The sequence below is a fragment of the Globicephala melas genome, unplaced genomic scaffold, assembly GCF_963455315.2.
Source record: "Globicephala melas unplaced genomic scaffold, mGloMel1.2 SCAFFOLD_233, whole genome shotgun sequence".
Taxonomy (NCBI): Eukaryota; Metazoa; Chordata; class Mammalia; order Artiodactyla; family Delphinidae; genus Globicephala; species Globicephala melas.
In genome coordinates this window covers 31,580-53,673 of record NW_027207404.1, presented here as the reverse complement: position 1 = coordinate 53,673, position 22,094 = coordinate 31,580, and the positions used below count along the sequence as shown (strand labels likewise).

Sequence of the window (22,094 nt, the reverse complement as noted above, 5' to 3'; positions counted from 1 at the left end):
TTAGCTCTAGCAGCTTTATCTGTAGATTCTTTGTGATTTTCTGTATATAAGATCGTGTCATCTGCAAATAGAGATAGTTTTACTTCTTCATTTCTAAATTAATTTGCCATTAATTTTTTTCTTGCCTAATTGCTCTGGCTGGAACTTCCAGGGCAGTGTTGCATAGCAGTGGAGAAAGTGGGCATCCTTGCCTTGTTCCTGTTGTTAGAGGAAAGCCTTTTGGTCTTTCACTGTTGAGTATGAAATTAGCTGTGGGCACTGATAAGTGCCTTTTTATCATGTTGAGGAAGAGCCTTTCTATTCCTAGTTTTCTGGGTGTTTTTATCAGGAAAGTGTTAGAGTTTGTCAAATGCTTTTTCAGCATCATTAGAGATGATCGTAGGGGCTTTTTCTTCATTCTGTTCATGTGGAGTATTATAGTGACTGATTGTTGAACCACCCTTGCATTCCTGGACTAAATCCCACTTGGTCATGGTCAATAACCCTTGTAATATGCTGTTAGATATGGTTTCCTAGTATTTTGTTGAGAATTTGGAATAAATTTTATAACTCTGCTTTAAAATTTCATTATATTGTAGAAGATTAATTCTTAAGAATGTATGTTTTGAAATAAGAAGTAACCTCTTTAAGAAACAAGTTTGTGTCAAAGGCCAAAATATAAAATTACTAGGAAATCTGCAGAAGTTTAAGACTTCAAAATGTAGCTACTGGGTAAAAAGCCATTTGGGGAAGGAGTGTGATGAGGTTAATCCGTATAAAATGCTTAAGCAGTGTCTGACACATACCAGAGTTCACACGTTCCCATCGTGTTGTCTTTGGGGTACAATCAAGCATCCAGGAGGTGCTTGCGTCCTCTCCTGTGACAATACCCGCCTCAGTACTATAGTTTTCACTTTCTTGTGATACACCCGCTACTAGGCTATCAGCTCAGGACATTGATCTTTGTATCCTTCAGGGTGCTTAGCACACAGTAGGTACTCCGTAAATGCACTTTGGTGTTGAGAGTGGAAAATATTTAGTGATCCAGGAGAGTGGTGCCTCTGTGACCAGTGTATCATGAGAAAGACCACAGGTAAGGAGTGAGGAAAGAGCAGAAACACAGGGTTAGCACATCGGGACCGGGCCTGGGAGGAAGTGTCCCCTGACGCTGTGCTTCCTGTGGGATTTCTGCTCAAACCACAAGGGGAGAGGAAGCAGAGCACCTGGTCCAGGCTGGAGCGACAGTTGGAGAGAGGCACCTGGACCCTGCAGTGGGTTTCGGCAGCCCCTTCAATGGTGTTTAGGCAAACGAGGGCCCACCTCTCAAATCCTGAAATGCCAACACTCATAGATGCTTTTATTAGCCAATTTCACGCTGCCAAAAAGTACAGATGTTATTTCAATATTCCCGTAAGCTTTGTCTTCCGTGTTTTCACATCAGTTAATACTTTGTCCCTCCTGTCACCCCATCTAGATCCATCACACTCTTCCCAGCTAGAGGAAACAGATGCCTTCCAACCACACTCCAAATGGTTCACAACCACCATGAGTTTGGGGGTCTCGGGCAGGCTGCATGGGGTGCTGGCAGTGGCCAACCCCTCCCCTGGTCTCCTGCCCCTCGCCTTAGAGGGGTGGCGCTCTTAGTTCTTCCCTGGGCCCTAGATCCTCAGGACGCCTGAGCTCTGTGCAGCCTGTGCACCCACCGTCCTCTGGCCCACTTACCTCTGTGCGCGGGAATTATACTAGGACAGCAGCCTCTTCACTGCTGGCTTAGATCTCCTAGGTGTTCACAGCCTTCGAGCGCTGCCCAGGTGGTGGTGTTGCACGTGGCTTTTCCCTTTGCGGTCCTGGAGGGGTGGTTGTTAGGGACAAATCTGGTAAAGGCGTCCTGAGTCTTGCACCTCCCATTCCGAGTGGCGGCACAACTTCCTCTCTGGACCCTGCTCCGGCTGGCCTAGGACAGACCTGGGTGTCACCGCTCTGTGACGGCATCAGGGGTCTTCTGTTAACCCCCAACCTCATACACTTACAGCAAGCTGCTGGGTGGAGACTGACACCTCTCGCTCTTCCTGCCGAAGTGCATCATCCCTGCCAGGCCCAGCCCTGCGTGAGTAGGGTTCCACTGATCTCCATTCTGCCTTTTCCTTCCCCCTCAGTTCACAGAGTGACATATTTCAGGGCCCATGTGTTTTGCCTCTTGAATTCAAACACGGTCAGTAAAATGTAGCAAGTGAGGGGGGAGAGCAGCGGTCCCGCTCTGGGAGGAGAGGGGCTTCTGCACAGCACTGATCAGAGACCCGGGTGCGGGTCCCAACCTCACACACTGTTTCTCCGGTTTCCTTGCACGCAGGGGTGTTATTTTCACACCCCTGCGACTTGCTCGAGTACACACACCCCTGCGCTACATTCCCACCTCACTCTGGATTTACTGCCATTATTTGCAGAATTGCCGCCAGTCCTTGTGAGGATTCAGTAACCCGGGTCAGGCCTTCTGCTACTGAAACACTGTCCTCTGAGGGCACAGATGTCAAATATTTACTAGTGTCTCATCAAATTCCTGAGCCATTGAATACATGGGCGGACCCAGCACAGAGTCTTCATAAAGTGAGGTTCAACATATCCTGAATCGGCTTAAAACAGAATTATAAATGGAAACTAAAACAAAAAAAACCACTCCTCACTCATCTCCACACTCACTCACCTCCACCCTCACCTCCACACTCACCTCCACCCTCACCTCCACCCTCACCTCCACACTAACCTCCACATTCACCTCCACACTCATCTCTACCCTCCCTCACCTCCACCCTCACCTCCACACTAACCTCCACATTCACCTCCAAACTAACCTCCAGACTAACCTCCACGCTCATCTCCACCCTCCCTCACCTCCACCCTCACCTCCACACTCACCTCCACCCTCACCTCCACCCTCACCTCCAAACTAACCTCCAAACTAACCTCCACGCTCACCTCCACCCTCGCTCACCTCCACCCTCCCTCACCTCCACCCTCACCTCCACCCTCCCTCACCTCCACCCTCACCTCCACACTCACCTCCACCCTCACCTCCACCCTCACCTCCAAACTAACCTCCAAACTAACCTCCACGCTCACCTCCACCCTCGCTCACCTCCACCCTCCCTCACCTCCACCCTCACCTCCACCCGCCCTCACCTCCACACTCACCTCCACGCTCACCTCCACCCTCCCTCACCTCCACCCTCACCTCTATGCTCACCTCCACTCTCACCTCCACCCTCACCTCCCCCTCCCTCACCTCCACCCTCACCTCCACCCTCCCTCACCTCCACTCTCCCTCACCTCCACCCTCACCTCCACCCGCCCTCACCTCCACACTCACCTCCACCCTCACCTCCACACTCACCTCCACACTCACCTCCACCCTCACCTCCACACTCACCTCCACCCTCACCTCCACCCTCACCTCCAAACTAACCTCCAAACTAACCTCCACGCTCACCTCCACCCTCGCTCACCTCCACCCTCCCTCACCTCCACCCTCACCTCCACCCGCCCTCACCTCCACACTCACCTCCACGCTCACCTCCACCCTCCCTCACCTCCACCCTCACCTCTATGCTCACCTCCACTCTCACCTCCACCCTCACCTCCCCCTCCCTCACCTCCACCTTCACCTCCACCCTCACCTCCACCCTCCCTCACCTCCACCCTCACCTCCACCCTCCCTCACCTCCACCCTCACCTCCACCCGCCCTCACCTCCACACTCACCTCCACCCTCACCTCCACACTCACCTCCCCCTCCCTCACCTCCACCTTCACCTCCACCCTCACCTCCACCCTCCCTCACCTCCACACTCACCTCCACCCTCCCTCACCTCCATGCTCACCTCCACACTCACCTCCACCCTCCCTCACCTCCACGCTCACCCCCACCCTCCCTCACCTCCACACTCACCTCCACCCTCACCTCCACACTCACCTACACCCTCACCTACACCCTCCCTCACCTCCACCCTCCCTTACCTCCACTCTCACCTCCACACTCACCTCCACACTCACCTCCACCCTCACCTCCACGCTCACCTCCACACTCACCTCCACCCTCACCTCCACGCTCCCTCACCTCCACACTCATCTCCACCCTCACCTCCACACTCACCTCCACACTCACCCCCACCCTCCCTCACCTCCACCCTCACCTCCACCCTCACCTCCACGCTCACCTCCACCCTCACCTCCACCCTCCCTCACCTCCACCCTCCCTTACCTCCACTCTCACCTCCACACTCACCTCCACACTCACCTCCACACTCACTCACTCCCTCCTTTTGTTCAGTGTGGTATACCCATTTATAGTAGCAATCAAACTGAAAATTCAGGGTTAAACTTTGGGACTTGAGCTGAGAGCTATCCCCTTATGGGCTCAAGGAAACCCACATGTTATAAGCAGACTAGCCATATCATTTATTGTCCAAATTCGAACACTTTGAGGAGAAAGAGAGAGCTGTTGCCTTGACCACAGGTGAAAACCCAAACTGTGTGGGAAACCCTGCCCTGGTTGCCGGTCTGTGGCTTGGGGTATCTCCACCTCCTGGGGTCGTTCTTCTCCGTGGGTGAGGAGTGCTCATGCACAGGTGTTTGCCCACCTCCCTTGTGGACCAGGCGTGTGACTCCCAGTGAGCGCCCGAGAGCCAGGCTGTGCAGACATGCTGCCTACGCGGCCCCCAGCAGAGCCACCAGCCGGCACTTGTCCGGCTCTGCCCGTCAGACTCCTCGCAGTCTGAGCCTGGCCGCCACTGGGAGCTTCTAGTTTGCACCACCAGCACCACCCCCTCTCTACTGTGTTTGCCCCCAGGGCTCCCGCTGTTGTGTAATTCGAGGAGCTGTAAGCGCCTGCCAGGCCCTTTCAGAGTGTGCTTTGGGGCTCCAGGGTTAGCTTCATCTTCAGAGTCGACATCCCTCCCAGTTTTGTGACAAGTCCTTCTCTGTCCCTCTCAGGTCCCTTTCTCAGGAAACCCAGGGCCCATTCACATGGCAGGAGCCACACATGCCCTGCCTGTCTGTGCCTGGGACCATTATGCTTTGTGGTCACTTTCTTGGGGCAGTTCGGTGGCAGGGAGGGTGCATGAAAAGCACCGTTTAGCATTGCAAGTACACACAGTACGGGTTTCTTATTAGAATATCTGTTTTGTTCTTCTAATCATGCATATAGAGTTTGCATTTCCCTTAAAATACCTTAAATTTTGCTTAAACGTGCTGTCACTTACCTCTACATTCCTGCACTCCAATATGGCCTCGTGAGGTGTCCCTGTAGCGCTTTCCCTGCTAGAACGTCTGCAGACTTGAAGCTTTCACCCCACCTTCCTTCTGGAAAAAACAAAGGTGCTCCAGCGCAGGCCCAGGCCCAGCCCCAATTCCCAAACCACCTCAGCCCAGTGTCAGCAGTCTTCACCTGTCCCACCAAAACTAAAGATTAAGGCTAAATCATGAGGTCCTTTAAGAAAGCACAGGAGCCACGTGGAAAAGCCCAGACGTTGTGGGCGTCCTGCCTCAGTGGTTAGTATCAAGTTAGGATCCGGTAGCAGCTACCTTAGGGCGCCATCAGGCGAGGAGCAGGGCCAGCCTGAGGGGCACTCTTCCAGGTTCCTGCACCCTTGTTTGAAGAACCCCAGTCAGACTAGTTCCCAACTTTCCTCGCAGCTGCTGTGTCACAGCTGTGGTCGGGGGTCCCCACTCAGAGGATGCTTTGGAAAGATGTTAGGTAACACTTTAAACCTAGTAGTGCAAACATACAATATCACACTCCCACTTCCCGTCTCTGTACCTGCTGCTTCTTTATTTACGTAGGAATGTAATCCAAAAGTGTAAAAAGAAAAGCAAGCAAAGAAAAAGAAAACCATGTAATTGGTGATTTAGGTGAAATCGGCTGTCAGATCTACAATTTAGAAAAATTAATTTCAGTCATCCATTGAGTGTCGTCTAGAATTAGTTTTTTCTCTGTTGGAAACATGCGAAAGGCGTAGGGAGGCCAGGTGTGCTGGCTGAAGACAGGATGCCAGGCAGGCAGACGCCCGCAAAGCAGCTGGACTCAGGCAAAAGGGAACCTGCTTTTGAAGGTGTTTTGTTTTGGCTCAGTTTAACAGTGATGTGAACAAAAAAGGACAACAAAACCTTGGAGGGATGAAAATGAGTTTTTATCTTTGTACGTGAGAAGCCACACGTCTGATTGAGCTGACAAATTTCAAGAGCACTTTTCTTTCCTGACAAAGGGTTTTGCAGATAAATTAAGCAGGAAAGAATGGCTCCTATCAATTTTTCTCCGAAAGAACTGTAAATATGGCTGCAGAGGCAAACGGCGTCCATTGGCCGAGCAGCCCAAACTCGTCTGCAGGCCCCGAAGCTCGCGCACACTCTGCTGGGACTGGGTCTCCACGGAGGAGCCGGGGTAGAAAAGTTTGGTTTGCTGTAATGAAGACTACGGGAGATTTTTCTAAGGTGACGTGACCTTTTCTGGTTTAGAATGAACAAAACTCTTACTTCCAGCTGAAATCATAGTTCATCACGAGGACACCAATCTGGACTGATGGTGGTTAATGGCAGTTCTGCACACTTTGTATCGAACACCTTCAAAGAACTAAACGAACTAAGAGCTAAATTCAGCCAAAATGCCTTAAAAGCCAACATTTCATTGTCAGTGTGCATTTTGTACTAAAAAATGAAAAGCTCTGAAGTCCTTTCGAGATGAAATACGTTGTTACCTTGTGGAATAATTGGTGGAGTAGATTCATCGTAACCTTTCCATGTTACAAATGGAGAAACCAGAAGTGCAGAAATCTCGGGGACTCTGTGCTGTGCCACAGCTGCTGTAGACCAGGGCTGACATTTACACGCCCTCGCCTCAGCCAGGGGATGCCCTCCACCACCTGGCCAGACTCCTCTTCCTTGGCCCCTCCACACCAGCCCCCTCTGGCCCTTCCTTCCTTTGCTTCCCCGGGAGGTCCGTTTCCCCTCTGTGCTGAGGGCAGGACCATGTCTGTCGGACTGACCACCGTGGGATCAGCAGGTGAACAGTAAGCAGGGGGTCGCTCCCTGGTCACTGCTGGTGCAATGGGCTCCTGAGCCCAGGGCAGGCTCTGCTGGTGCAGTGGGTTCCTGAGCCCAGGGCAGGCTTTGGTCTGGGACTTTGTGTTCACAGCTGCTTCTGTCCTGGGTAAAGACCAAGTGAACATGTGATCGGGCTTCCCATGTGCGTCCATCATTGTCTGACGGATGCTGTGTGAAAGACCCCCCCAAGACCTTCACAGCTCCCGAGTTTGGGGGCTTCTCGATGCCTCATGAGGCTCTGCTCCCGGCCCCGCCTCTCGGGGCTCGGTCACCCAGGAAGCTCCAGCTCAGGACTGTGGAGACAGCTCTGTCCCTGCAGGTGCACTGCAGAACACCTGTCCAGGGGGCCCCTCGGTGGAGACGTGTGCCCTGCCCGCCCTCGTGGGAGGTGTCCCCCGGACGCTGTGGTCACCAGTGACCCTGAGTCCCAGGAATCATCACATCGACTCTATCTGTGATCAGGTAAATCATGGAATGGCCCCCCTCTGGTGCTGCGCGGCTCGTGGAAGGTTCAAGGTGGAGCACGAGCCTGCTTGCAGAGCTTCTGCCAGAACTGGCATCCACGCGGCCACGCCTGATGCGGGCGGGCAGGGCGCACCGTCCTCCCTGGGGAAGCAGGGGTCCCTGAACAACAGCCCCACGGAGGGTTTGCCCTGTTTTCTGCCAGCTCGGCACCTTAGTGGAACACATTTGCTCTGTCCAGCATCCTGGAGACTGACTGCCCCCCAGAGGGATCTTTCCATGTAAGTTAAGCTCTCTTAGAGTCCGAGCTTCTTTGTCATAAACATTTGGTCCAACATTCCTCTGCCTTTCTCTTCTAAAGATGCTGTGGCTGTAACTCCGCTCCATCAACAGGCAGGGTGGGCCACACGGTGCACTGGCTGAAAGCAGACCCTGGTTTTGGAGACACGGGACGAGAAGACAGTTAAGTGCTGGGTGAGCGATCTGAGCTCGCCTGGATTAGGGAGGCCGAGACGCATTTGTGGAGGGTGTGAGGTGAGCTACAATGGCCCAAGGGTCAGGGCCCAAGAAGCACTGGCCGGGACACTGGCCGGGAGAGGAGCTTCACCCCACAGGTGGCAGGTGCTGCCGCCGCAGCCCAGGAAAGGCCCAAAGGTGGTGGCTGGATGGAGCGGTCCAGCTGCTGCTTCCCCAGCCAAGGACAGGCAGGTCACACCAATGTTGATCTTGTAAACCTCCCTTCCCCCAGGCCCTCCGCTTAGAGGCAGCTGCAGCAAGGCCGTCCTAAACCTCCAGTTCCCCGTGGATGGACGCCTCGCCCCCCCACCTCGGGATCGTCACATGAAGGGCCTCACTAGAGCTGGTTCCCATGTGCATCTCTGACTGTGGGACCCACCGGCACCTGAGAGTCGACCAGGTGGCAGGAGCTGCCGAGGCTGCCTCCCGCGGGCCTAGCGGTATTCCTGCCCCTTGTTATGAACCCTGCTCTGGCTTCGTAGTTCACTGAACCCTTAGAACCCAACTCCTGGACATCTGCTCAGAGGAGCCGGAATTTCACTGGAAACAGCCGCCTTTTGCGTCTGTCTCGACACCTGCAAGGGGTTTAACTAGAGACCCCATCTGTTAGGCCCGCTGCTTCCTCTGCGGCCGGTGGCCCCAGCAACGTTGGGGCGCTCTAACAGATAGCTGTGGAAGGCCCAGTTCAGGAAGGACATCGCAGGTGTAGGAACCGTGGTTTGCGCTCACTCAAGACCCTAAACCGGCAAGCCATTAATATCAGAAAAGACAGGGAGGGCTGGAGAGCCAACCGCAGCTCAGAGAACAGGCTCTCTTAGAGGCTCTGCTGACTGCCATGAAATTTAAGGACCCTTGTTTGAATATGAAAGAGCTAGGAATAGCATAAGGTGGTTCCTTCCTTAATTATTTTCAGTGACCTGAGGAAACACAGGCTGCTCTGTGGAGACACTGGGGCAGGTCCACGTCCAGCCCCGTCATTTCTTCAGATGAAGGTCCTGGTCCTTAGACTGAAATTTTCCTTTTGGGATTTTAAAAACACTTTAGGCCTAAATACAAAGAGTTGTCGTTTTTTAATACTAGCATGTTTATTTATTTTAATACCTTTGTTGTTAGTTTGATAGAAAAATCTGTAAGCAGTATTTAATGTTTAATGTAATGAATATTTAGCACTGCATTTTTAAAAGTTTCAAATTAGAGAGTGTTTTCTCATGCCTCTTCTCTGCCAGCTACACGCGCTGCTGGATCCAGAGCAGATCTTGATGGAAAACAAGGCTGCAGAAGTGAGACATAGAGTCCAGGGAGGTGCATGGCAGGAGTGGGGCGAGGGTGTGTGTGCACGTGTGTGCATTGTGCGTGAGAAGGAGATGAAGGTGCAGGGCACAGTTCTCATGGGTGCATGCGTGTGTGCACGTGGGCGTGTATGCATGTGTGCGTGTGTGTGTGCATGTGGGAAGGCCGAGGTACGGGGCGCAGTCCTGTCCGCTTGGCGTGCTCTGAGATTTGCTCAGTGCGGATTGTAGGCAGCAGGCTGGAATATGCGGCTTTCTGGGGCCTGCCCACTGGCACGTGCTGACGCAGACCTGCCTCTCTCAGGCTGTAGGCATTAAACACAACGGGCTCATCATCAATCTCGGCAGCTGTAAAGTTAGCTCCAGCCTCAGCCTCTCTCACTGCTGGAGGAGGGCGTGTGCCCACGAGGACAGGCCCTGGCGTCCACGGGACACTTCCTCCTGGGAACCTAGCCCACGCAGACACCCTCCTTGGCCCACTGGACGCTGCTGAACCCCCCCTCTCAGCTGCCCATCTCCCGTCCCAGGCACTCGGGCCCTGGCCCCTCTCAGCTGCCCATCTCCCGTCCCAGGCACTTGGGCCCTGGCCCCTCTCAGCTGCCCATCTCCCGTCCCAGGCCCTCGGGCCCTCGCCGCATCCTGTCCTCCTGCTGTGGGTTCCTGGATAGCACCTGGCTATCGCAGGAAGAGAGAAGGGATCCCTGGAATACTTCTCGCCCACAGCTGCCCCCTGCTTCCGTGGCAAGGCCAGCCTGGACCCCGGGCTTGCCTGTCTGCTTGCCCTGTGCCCCCGCCTGCATGTCCTGCCCCTGGATCTGGCCTCGTTCCCTGGGGTCAGGTTTTGGGGATCCCCTCCCCTGCAGACTGTGAGTTAGTGAAGGGCAGAGTTTCCCTGGGCAGGGGCTTGCTGGCTGTGTTGGTGTGGACAGAGGGAAGGAGCTGGGCCAGCCGTGGGCACCCTGAGGACATAGCCTGGTGTGGGAAGGGGGCCTCTGGCCAGATCACAGTGGTGTCCGTCACCAGCATGAGACGTCACCACGAGGCCCAGTGCTCAGCCAGGCCACCCCCAGGTCCTGAGAATTCTGGGTGGGACTGTAGCATCAGACCTGGGTCCCAGGTGGGCCAGTGTCCCTGGGCTTCAGGGAGGACAGGCACTGCAGTGAGAGCAGTGAAGCCATGCCCCTCCTGCACAGTCACCACCCTGGGCTCAGTTATAACTGAGGTTTAAGAGGTGGCTGTTGGATGGGCTGTGGAATTCAGAGAGAAAGGGTCTCAGCAGTCGAGGGCTCCCTGGAGCCCCCTCCCCAGCTGCTGGCATCCACAGTCTCCCGGAGGCTTCCTGTGCCAATTTCGTTAGAACGCGGGTCAGGAGAGCTAGACGTGTGCCGGAGGCGGCTGCTCACCAAGGCCCGGGGCCTCTAAAGCTAGGCCAGCGGGATTTGGGGCGCACGATGCTTTCGGTGACCTCCGAACTCTTCCGGGAGCCTAGAGCGCGGACCTCAAGAGGCCAGGCGCTTTCCCTTCCCCACGCTTCCCTCCCTGTACAGGTTTGGGCTTAGAAGCATCTTCAGCCTCCACAGCCGGGAGGGCCACGAAGCCCTAACACACAGCCGCTGGCCAGTGGAGAGCAGGGCCGGGTGTGGGCAGGCTGGATGCAGCCAGATCTGGTATAGACAGGCTAGCACACCAGCCCAGCCAAGGGGACCAGGCTTCCTAGACAGGTTTCCTTTGACTCAAAGGTGGTTTCTGGGTCTCTGCACACAGGAAATCAGAGATGGCCATCGGGGCCCTGGACAGGACACCGGGGGCCGTCACTGGGCCCTTGCAGGAAGGAGGCCTCTGTTAAGAGTAGCTGAGTGGCTGTAACCAGGTCGGCTGCCCAGAGCAGCCCTCCGGGGGAGTGTGGGTTGCATGCCAGCCTCCTCATTCATGCCGATGGGGCTGAGAAAGTGGCCATTGATGGAAAGTGGGCCACAGGGAGGCCCACTGTGGGCACCCCTCCCACCCCCGGGGCCCCTGCTCGGACGGACTGCCGGAAGGGTTCCAGTGTCCCATGATGGGTACCTGCTGCCGCCCTTACAGCCTGAGTTTTCTTTATAAAATCTGGCCAAGGCAAAGGCCACAGTGGTGAATTTCTGGGGTGGAAGTGCCTGGCTGACAGGCACCCCAGCTCCGATGGTCTCATCCTAGGCTGTGCGCCATCTGGGGTGTGGCTGGGGGCTGGTCATGGGGATGCAGGAGGGGCCGACTCCCAGACGAGAAGGGGGCCCTTTGTGACCACTGCCCTCCCCCCCACCCAGCCACCCAGGGATGGTGCCTCTGGGACGGTGCCCCAGCCCACTTTCTGTTTGCTCTCTGCACCCTGACATCAGCACACTGTGGATTTTCAGAGCGAGGTGACATGACTGTGTCCTGGAGAAGCCCCCCAGCCTGGCTGAGGGGTGTGGACAGGACTGGCTGCCCGGTCTTCCCCTTACCCCATCTAAGACCGCGTCCTGTGTCCTAGACGCGCCCTACTGTCCCTGGGCGTGATGACCCAGACGTCAAGGGGTCACCCACAAGATTGGGCATCTGGGCTCCTTGGTCGTCAGGGTGGCCGCAGGGCAGGCGTCCCCAAGGTGGCTGTGCCGATGCCTCTGACTTCCTTGCACTCTCTGTCCCCATCGCGATGTGAGGGGCTGCACTGGGTCAGAGGCCAGCGCGTGTCTGTTCAGGATAGTGGGCGAGGGTCTCGGAACTTGGTCTGTGCGCCACCTGCTGGGGACCCTCTCTATCCAGCACTCTGTCGTCTTGGGTGCCTTCCCTGGGGTGGCCCCTGCAGACCCTCTCCTGACGTGTGCGCTGCCTTGCCACGGCTGCAGACGGCCTGCGGCTCCATCCTGGGTTCACACCCTCACTCATCCTCAGGGACGCTGCACTTGAATTGAAACGTGAGCACCGCACAGCGGACCAGCCTCAGCTGCATCTCTGCAGCCAGCCGGCCCCTGGACGGGCACCCTGCTGGTCCCTCGCCCGTGCAGCTGGCATCCTTCAGTCAGCACAAGCCTCCCAGTGAGAAGAAACTCCGTTTGCTGTGACATTTGCCTGTTGCTTGCCCCCGGGAGGGAGAAGCAGGTTGTTTCCAGCGGGCATCTTTCCCGAGTCCCTGCGACCGGCCGCCACTAGGCCCCAGCCTCTGTCTCCTCTCCTGCAGCACACGCGAGCTTAGAGGGTCACGGGGCGGGCCTGTGCACCGAGACTGCGTCCTCTCCTGCAGGCGCAGGGCAGGAGGAGCTTACTGCCACGAAGTCACTCTCGTGTCACCCCAATTTTACTGAACTTAGCGGGGGGAAAAAAAATCCTTCGTCAAGAGTGAAGCTTTACAATGTTTCTCCAGATGTAAATTTTCTGTTGTTAAAAGGAAAAAGCAGTTCTGCTGTCGGCCAGATAACACAGGATTCTCAGTGCAGCGGAATGGTAATCAAATGTCTTCACACCAGTGCTGTCTCAGCCATCCCACTAATGTGTGTTCACACTTGTCACAGTCTAAGGCACGGTTAGACTTATGATCAAGTAAACAGGCATAGTCCTACGCTCTGAAGCCAGCCATGTCCGTATGTGCATTTGCTTCAGACGGGAATCCTGAGTCGTTTCAGAAGTCAGCCCTTTCCTGTCTACTTGGGATGATTTGCTGGTTTGCCAGGTTTTGGTGAATGGGTGAGTTGTACCGTATGGAGAGCGGGGCCAGGTGGAAACAGAAATGCTCAACGGACATCCTCCCTCCCTGTGTCCACTCTCCCTCCTCTGCCTCTGCACCCAGAGGCCTGGGGACTATTTTAAGGATTTGCCCACTTGGCTCCCTACTTACCTAGGTGTACACACACACAGAGACACCCCACAAAGGCACACACATAGACGCCCGCATGCACAGACACCCCACACGCTCACACACAGACACACACACGCACAGCCCAGCGAACATCACGGAAGACGTTGCTAAACAGACAAATGTACCAGATGATGGAACTTCACCCTTTACGATACTAAAACAATGTTCTCTTTTTAAGAATTTCTTATGGAAATCTTTCTGAAACATACTGTATACTTTGCTGTTTTCTTAAGCAGAATTGAATGTATTCAAGGTAATGTGGTTTTGCTATAATGTAATAGTTCCTGCCTCTCTGCTCTCAGGCTCCTGTATGTCTGCTGCCGCCTGCTATAATTTGTGTGCAAGTAGGAACATTTGCCTATACCGAGCACGCCAGCCTGGGGCACCCTTCAGGCTGCAGGGTGGTTCGTGTCTGTTCTGGGCTGCAGGCCCTGGATGTCCACCTCCGGTCAGGTAACCTGGCTGGTGCATCAGAACTCTCTTCCCAAGGACAGGAGTGAGCCCCGTCACCAGGGTGGCAGGGGGCTCCCACGGCAGTTCCCAGAGAGCGGCGACAGTCGGACAGGGCTGCGCAGGCAGCGCCCTCGGGCACGCGAGCGCGGGAGAGTCTGGAGGAGCCGCTCCCTTGGCTTTCCCGAGGCTTCCTCGACTGACCTAACCTGGGAAGTGGCCTCTCGGACGGCAGGCAGCTCCCCTTGGGCAGCTCTTGCCAGGACCAGGCTCCGAGTGGGGGGACCGCACAGGGCATGGGGGCTGGTGGAGGGGTGTCCCCCAGGCTGAGTGCGGGCCCAGACCCCGTCACCACGGGAACCGAAGGGCAGAGAAGCAGCCGGGGAGGCCGTTGCTGCCCCGTGGGTGACCAAGGCTGTGGGATCTCAAGGAGCGTTCCCTTCCCCCCGACACTCCAGACCAGCTCCGTTCAGTCCCTGGACTGACGTTTGTCTGTGGCGCAGGTGTGATTTGAGTTCTTGGAAGCCAGAGCGTGTGGCACTTTGGGGAAGAATCAGTATTTAGAGAATTCCTACTGACAAGGGAGTGGCCCTGTCTGGCGGGGGACAGGACGTGGCAGGAAGGCCTGTGCGGGCCTGGGGGCCTCACCAGGCTGACGGGGAGGTGGAGGGCTTCCAGCCTCAGAACCGACCCTGCAGCACACGGCTCCCACCTCCCGCCTCCCGCCTCCCGCCTCCCGCCTCCCGCCTCCCGCCTCCCGCTTCCCGGCTGCCGGCTCCGGCTCCGGCTCCGGCTCCCGCCTCCCGCCTCTCGGCCCTCGGTTCCCGCTTCCCGGCTGCCGGCTCCGGCTCCCGCCTCCCGCCTCCCACCTCCCGCCTCCCGGCCCTCGGTTCCCGGCTCCCGGCTGCCGGCTCCGGCTCCGGCTCCGGCTTCGGCTTCCGCCTCCCGCCTCCCGCCTCCCGCCTCTCGGCCCTCGGCTCCCGGCTGCCGGCTCCGGGTCCCGGCTCCCGGCTGCTGGCTCCCGGCTCCCGGCTCTCGGCTCTCGGGCAGCACAGATGGCTTCTCTTCGAGTCCTCATTTACTGCAGACTTAGAGGATGCACTGCTTTATTTTCAGTTTCCTTGGGAAAGTATGATTAGCCATTCAGAGGAGTCTCAGACAGTAATCATTGTTCCTTTAAAAATCAATTACGCAATTTTAACCTCTTTGGCTTTTAACTGTTACTTATGGCCTTGCATTTCCTCTCCAAACAAATAAACCTTATGGCATGCCTCAGGAAATGTTACATCTAAAAACAGAATTAAGTATTTTTTAAACTAAAAGCTCTCTGTCTTTGTATAAAAGCATGTTGCACCAAAATTTAAAGGGAAATCAGATACCAATGATAGCTGTTTTTGGAATGACTGAATGAGCACAATTCTGGGATTATGATGCAGGATGCCCTAATGGTTTCTATTTAAATTTAAAAAAATCATCAGTACAAGTAAAATGTATTTCCTAGGGTGAACTTCTTTTCTGAGTATAAAATGGCATATGGACCAGCTCTGTCCTCCCCACAAGGGCCCCCCATTCCCTATGCAGAGCCAGGAGTGCTGGGGAAGGGGGAAGCCCCTGAGAAATTCCCCACGCTCCACGGAAGATCCTAAAAAGCATCATTTAAGGTGCATGTTTCAGAATTTGATGGGATGGAACTTATGTCAGACCAAACTTGGTGGTGCCTCCCGTGATAACAATGACAGCCGTCACTCACAGGCATTAGATAGGGTTCCCCTCGTGGGCACAGGTGTCAGGTGTACCCGTTACAGACATGAGCACTTCCTCAGATGCTTCTGCTCTGTGACAACGTGAGGACCAACCGATCCTCCCCGACAGGAACTCTTCTCTGTGCTGGGGATTCGCCCATACCTCCTGTGTTTCACAAAGATAACTCACGTCCCCGGACATACAACAGGTGCCTTCACAGTGGACACCTCAGCGCTAGCCTGTGAAGGTGTCCAGTGCACCTGTCTTATTAGATGTATTAAATTTCGCAAACCTCTCTTCCACCTCAGGACCTGGAATCCCTCGACACCTACATACAGAACACGCTCTCTGCCCTCTACCCACCTTCTGAGGCCACGGCAGCCACAGTGCTCTGGCAGCTGCTCAGCGTGGCCGAGAAGCTCTACGGTGGGGACGGGCTGCGCTGCCTCCTGGACTTCCTCATCCCAGCCAAGAGGGCCCTGCAGCACCTGCAGCGGGAGGCCCGTGTGAGTACCTCCTCGGGGATGGAGCCCGTGTGAGTACCTCCTCGGGGATGGAGCCCGTGTGAGTACCTCCTCGGGGATGGGGCCCGTGTGAGGCCCGCCCGCTCACTTTTGACTAGGGAGAAGAGACAGGCAGGGTTTTAATCTGGTAGCTGGAAAATACCTCATCTGAGCCGTAGGGATTTTAGATCCAGGGGAATACACTGGTGAAGGAAGCAAAGGAGGAGGATATGCTTCTGTGCGTTTCAGACTAATCCAGGGGCTAAGCGGACATCCTTCAAGTGAGCATTTGTTGATTTCTTTCTGAAAGAAAGCAGGGTATTATTAAAAAATAAAAATAAATTGTAGTCTCAGCCATTGTTTTGGTAGCATTTAAACACGTGACTGGGGAAACCGTCCCATTTTCCTCTGTTCCATTGGTCCTTTGGGCACTGGCTCCGCTTACTCCCTTTGGCTTCTGGCTCCACCTTTCCCTGGTTCCAAATAATTGGTGAAATAAGGCCTATGTCCCAGAAACAGGGCTTCTCAACCTGCCAGTGAGCATGGAGCCCACCGTCCGCAGGCTTCTCTCTGGTGCCCCAGGGGACTCTCGCTGCAGTCTATGTACGAAGGGACTGAGTCCCCCTCCTGAGTGGTCATCTCAGGACGTACAGGAGCAGTTCCAGTAACACAGACAGACCCTGCTGAGTGAATCTCTTATGTGTTTAGTTATTTGGAGGATATTTTTATTGTAGGTTGTTTCTGAGGCCGTGTTAAAACTAATGACAGCCACGTTGCAGGTGTGTTGCAGTGAACTGCTGCAGAGATTCGTGGCGAGATCTTAAAAAGTAAGACCTTTATTAATCAGCACCTTCTACTGCTCCATTCATATTGAATTAGGGCTTTTGGAAAAACTACCACTGGGCTACTTTGATTTCTTAAACTCTTTGAATGTCTTTTAACTGAGTGTGGTAGAGAAATGACCATGGATATCCTCGATTTAATTCTTGGTTTGCAGTAGTCTGCCTAGAGGGTATTTCCTTCATGATTATGTACCTTTTGCACATGTAAAGGGTGTTTATTGATAGGGACGAAGCAGAGAAATTTGCCTGTCAGGAGATAAAAGCAGCACACACAGCCAAGCTGCGTTAAGTTGGATCTGAAAACACTTGCTCCCTTTCAAAGGCGTGTCTTGAAGAGCTTTTCTGAGCTAATGTTTTGTCTTCTTTCTTCTAATATTCTTTTTCCTTCCATTTTAACAAGTCATCACCCTTTCCACTTCCAAACTGCTTATCTTCTGAAAAAGCCATATGAATAATGTTACTCTTTAATATGATGCATATTTATAAGTATTTAAAAAGCATAAAATGAAATTTAGGGACAGCCTTACTATTTTCATATTTATATTGCTTTTTACTTTTTAATTAAGAAATTAAAATTTGATCATCTGTATGACATCGGAGAAAATGAACTTATCTTGACAACTGTGAATATAAAAATACTTTAGTTAATGTAAATTCAATGCACTTTTTATTCATTTACCAAGTGTCATCGAAGCATGTGGCTTGGAGATCATTATTAATCATATTAATTTTAAGATAAGTTTCTATGTTAACCTGAGAGTTCGATGACCACTATTTTCCCATCCCTCTGTAGAAACCAGACAGGCTTAAAATCACTGGCTGACTTATTTGTAACTTTGTTTCATCACGGTTTGTGTCAAAAAAATGCTTGGAGAAGTTTAAAGAAAAGTAATCAGAGGGCTTCCCTGGTGGCGCAGTGGTTGAGAGTCCGCCTGCCGATGCAGGGGACGCAGGTTCGTGCCCTGGTCTGGGAGGATCCCACATGCCGCGGAGCGTCTGGGCCCGTGAGCCATGGCCGCTGGGCCTGCGCGTCCGGAGCCTGTGCTCCGCAACGGGAGAGGCCACAGCAGTGAGAGGCCCGCGTACTGCAAAAAAAAAAAAAAAGAAAAGTAATCAGAAAGATATAAAACAGAATGTTTCTACAAGGGGCAAGCAGGGGCAAGGGATTAGAACTTAAAAAATGAAATCAAACGGAAATCAGAAAAGGAGAAGGGAATAAACAAGATAAAAACATGGAAATAAAAGTACAACATATATAATAACAGGTTGAAAATGGTAGGCCAGCAGAATTCTAACCAAGGATCATGGATGTAGCGACGTTCATAACAAACTAAATACAGTAAAAGGCAAACGCATTGATAGGGCTAGAGGACCATTCGATAATAATGCTGCTAACAACCAGGAAGGTGTAACGATCCGTAAACTAACAACACAGCCTGAGATGCTTGAAGCATAAACTGAGGGAATTACAAGTGGGAGATTTCGCCTCCCTCCAAAGCAAAGAGGAAAAGCAGCCACATAGTACTTAAGATAAACATCTGAACACGGCATCTCTCTCTGCTAACGGGCATGCGCAGAGCGCTGAGCCCAGCAATTTTAGAAAACATATAGTTCCCAAGCACAGATGGAACCTTCTCCAAACTTAACCGAGTCTGATAAAATTCTAGCCAAGTTTTACCATTAGAAGATATACATTTATCTCAAGAATGTATACAATTAGAGAATATTAAAGAACATACATTCTTAAGCATTCATATACATTTACCAAATTTGACCAGAATTGACCATTAGCAATAACATGGTAACAAATACCAAAGAATTGATTTCTTAAGACCACAAAGCAATAAAGCTAGAAATCAAGTTTTTAAAAGACACCCTTCTATTTGGAAATTTGTAAAGGTACTCCTAACAGAGAACCACAAAGGAAACTGGCAAAACAGAGCTGATGAACAGGTGAGTCGTATTTCCATCTAGGATGTAGAAGTGTATGAAAGACCTTTACTCTTGCCAAAACAACAAGAAATTCTGATATGAACCAAACAATTACACCTTCCTTTAAAGCCATCCAAGACCTGTGGATACACAAAGAGCTAAAAGAACTTAACCGTGGAGTGGCAGTGCCTTCCTAAGTGAGCAAAGAGCAGAAGACACGTTCATCCCTGGGGCGAGTCACTGAGGCTTCAGGGAGGACGGGCGACGAGCTGCCAGAGAAGGACCGTCTCTGCTCAGACCAGGAGGAACCGGGCTTCAGAGACCTCAGGGCTGGAGCACCAGGTTGGAGTCTGGAGGAGCCTCGAATGTAACGATGATCCTCTCCACTAACCCTAGAAATTCTCTGACAGAATAAGTGGAGACCGAGGGGTGGGACCAGAAAGCAAAGTATATCAAAATCTTAAAATCACACAGTTTCAAAGTGTGATTTCCAACTCTCATGGTCTCATGGTCTCATGGTCTCACGGTCTTAAAATTTTCGTCTCATAGTTTTAACGTGCCCCAGTTCAGAAGTCCAGCAGCAGTTGGTAGCAGGCCTCCCTGGATGGAGAGTTGTGAACCCAACCACTGGAGCACTTGAAACAGTTGGCAAACCGAAATTTCTGAAAGTTGGACCAAGCCTCAAGCAATGTAAATTTTATAAGCTATTCTTGGTGGCCAAGAGAGTCGGGGCTGAGCTGAAAAGTGAAGAGGTACCTCACTGCACTCCTGGAGAGTTTAAAGCCACAACCCACCCCCAACTTGCTCTGTTTCTAAGTGCTTTAAACTGATAAACCCTTCATCCTAGCTGTCTAACAGAGTAAAGCTTTCCTCTTTCTAAAAACTATCAGCTTTAGGCAAAAGTTCAGGCATAAAATTTAAAAATTACAAAATGTGCAAAGGCACCAGATTATCAACCCATAAAAAGGAGAAAAAATTGTCAATAGAAAGAGACTCACAGACTACCCAGGTTTGGAATTATAAGGCCGACTTTTTAAAAACTATGATAAACATATTAAATAATCTACAAGTAAATATGGATGAAGTGGATGAAGAATTTCAGGAACGATTTGGAAACTGTAAAATGAGGACAAAATGGAAATCTTAGAACTAAAAATACTGTATCTGCAATAAAAAAAAAAAACTTACTGGATGGGACTAATGCAGACTGGATGCAGCAAAAGATAGGATACATGATTTGAAGACATGCCCGAAGAAACGAAGCAGATGGAAGCACAGAGAGGACAGAGAGGAGGGGAAAAGGTGAGCAAGCGTTAGTAACTTACGGGAGTATCAGGTCAGACACATGTGCAAGAGGATTCCCAGAAGGGGAGGAGTGAGAAAATAGGGCCGAAAAAATATTTAAAGAAATATTGTTGGATAATTTAACAATTTGTTAAAAAACACAGATCTCACACATAGATCCAGGAAGCTCATCAGACCCGGAGCAGGATAAATACCAACAGAACAACACTTAGACACATTGTAATTAAATGCTGAAAACCCATCATCAAGGGGAAATCTTAACATACAGGGGCAGCGATAAGAATGATGGTGGCTTTTTATCAGAAGCATTGGACTTCAGAAGACAATGGAAAAATATCTTTAAAAAGTTAAAGGAAGAAAAGTCAACTTAAAATTCTATATACAGCAAAAAATATCTTTCAACAGGAAGATAAAGTAATGACATTTCCAGATAAATAAAAGAGTAGACTAGCACAGATGCTATGCAAGAAATGCTAAAGGGAGGTCTAGAGTCTGAAGGGATATGGTATCAGGCAGAAGCTCAGATCTACAGAAAAATGAGCACAAAGAAAGGTTAAATTTGTAAGTGTGAATTTCTTTTAAAAATTAGCGACCACACACACACACACACAAAATTACTGACCACTTAAAGCAATACATTGTGGGATTTATAACAAATGTAGCAATAAGACATATGACAGCAAAAGCACAAACTGCGGAAGGGAGTAAATCGAATTATAGCATTTAGCATTATAGCTTTATAATGCTAAAGTTATAAATTTGAAATTATAGCTTTAGCATTTCTTGCATAGCATCTGTGCTAGTCTACTCTTTTATTTATCTGGAAACGTCATTATTTTACCTTACTGCTGTAAGGTTCTTACATTGTTTTAAAATAATAAACTATTGCTTTAAGATAGACTGTGATAAGTTAAAGATGCATATCGTAATATTGAGAACAACCACTAAAAATAACACAGATAGGTATAACTAAAAGTTCAATAGAGGAAATAAATGGAATCTAAAAAATAGAAGAGGAGATAAAAGGAAGAACAAAGGTACAAAGGTAGGGCAAATAGAAATTTTATGCCAAGATGATAGATTTAATCCAGCCATGTCAATAATTATATTAAATGTCATTAAGTGAATTTAACATTCCAACTAAAATACAGAGATTGTCAGACTGGAAAAAAGGCAAGACCAACTAAATGCTAGTTATAAGAATTGCCCTTTAAATGCAAAGACAACCCAAAGACTGGAAGTAAAAGAATCAGAACAGACAGACCGTGTGGTCTGAGAAATGCAAAGCAAATGACAAGACACAGATTTTGCTTACTAACGAGCAGAAAAATAGACAGGTTAGTATTCAGAGCAGAGAGAGTTCAGTACGATAGACAAGGTGACGCTCTTCTCATCGTGGTGAAAATTGAGATGACCTCTCTGGAAAGCAGTTGTTTTAATGAATGCAGAATCTTTAAATTGTCATGCACAATTTGACTCAGAAAGTTTAGCCACAGCAAGTGATCTAAAATGCAGGTCCAGGGCTTCCCTGGTGGCGCAGTGGTTGAGAGTCCGCCTGCCGATGCAGGGGACACGGGTTCGTGCCCCGGTCCAGGAGGATCCCACATGCCGCGGAGCAGCTGGGCCTGTGAGCCATGGCCGCTGAGCCTGCGCGTCCTGAGCCTGTGCTCGGCAACGGGAGAGGCCACAGCAGTGAGAGGCCCGCGTACTGCAAAAACAAACAAACAAACAAACAAACAAAAATAAAATGCAGGTCCAGATTCATTCCCAATAATATGTGTTGCAATGTTACTTATAATAGTAAAAAACAGGTATATATTTTAGGAGAAAGGTTAAATCAATAATGTATAAATATGATGGATTAGTATACACAGAATGTGATATAATATTAAGCCAAAAAAAGGTTGTAAGTTTCTTTTATACCTGTGTTTTTTAACATACATTTTAAAAACAAGCACAAGAGACTTCCCTGGTGGCGCAGTGGTTAAGAATCCAACTGCCAATGCAGGGGACACGGGTTCAAGCCCTGGTCTGGGAATATCCCACATGCCGCGGAGTGGCTAAGCCTGTGCGCCGCAACTTCTGAGCCTGCGCTCTAGAGCCTGCGAGCCACA

At 51.3% G+C, this 22,094-nt stretch overlaps 1 protein-coding gene across 1 annotated transcript in view; it reads left to right on the top strand.

Annotated features, from left to right (window-relative positions):
- Window positions 1–22,094, top strand: part of LOC115853157 (pleckstrin homology domain-containing family G member 4B) — a 60,492-nt gene that overhangs the window by 6,866 nt on the left and 31,532 nt on the right. Inside the window, 1 exon segment of the mRNA XM_060293151.1 lies at window positions 15,707–15,904. Coding sequence (XP_060149134.1) covers window positions 15,707–15,904 — 198 coding nt within the window.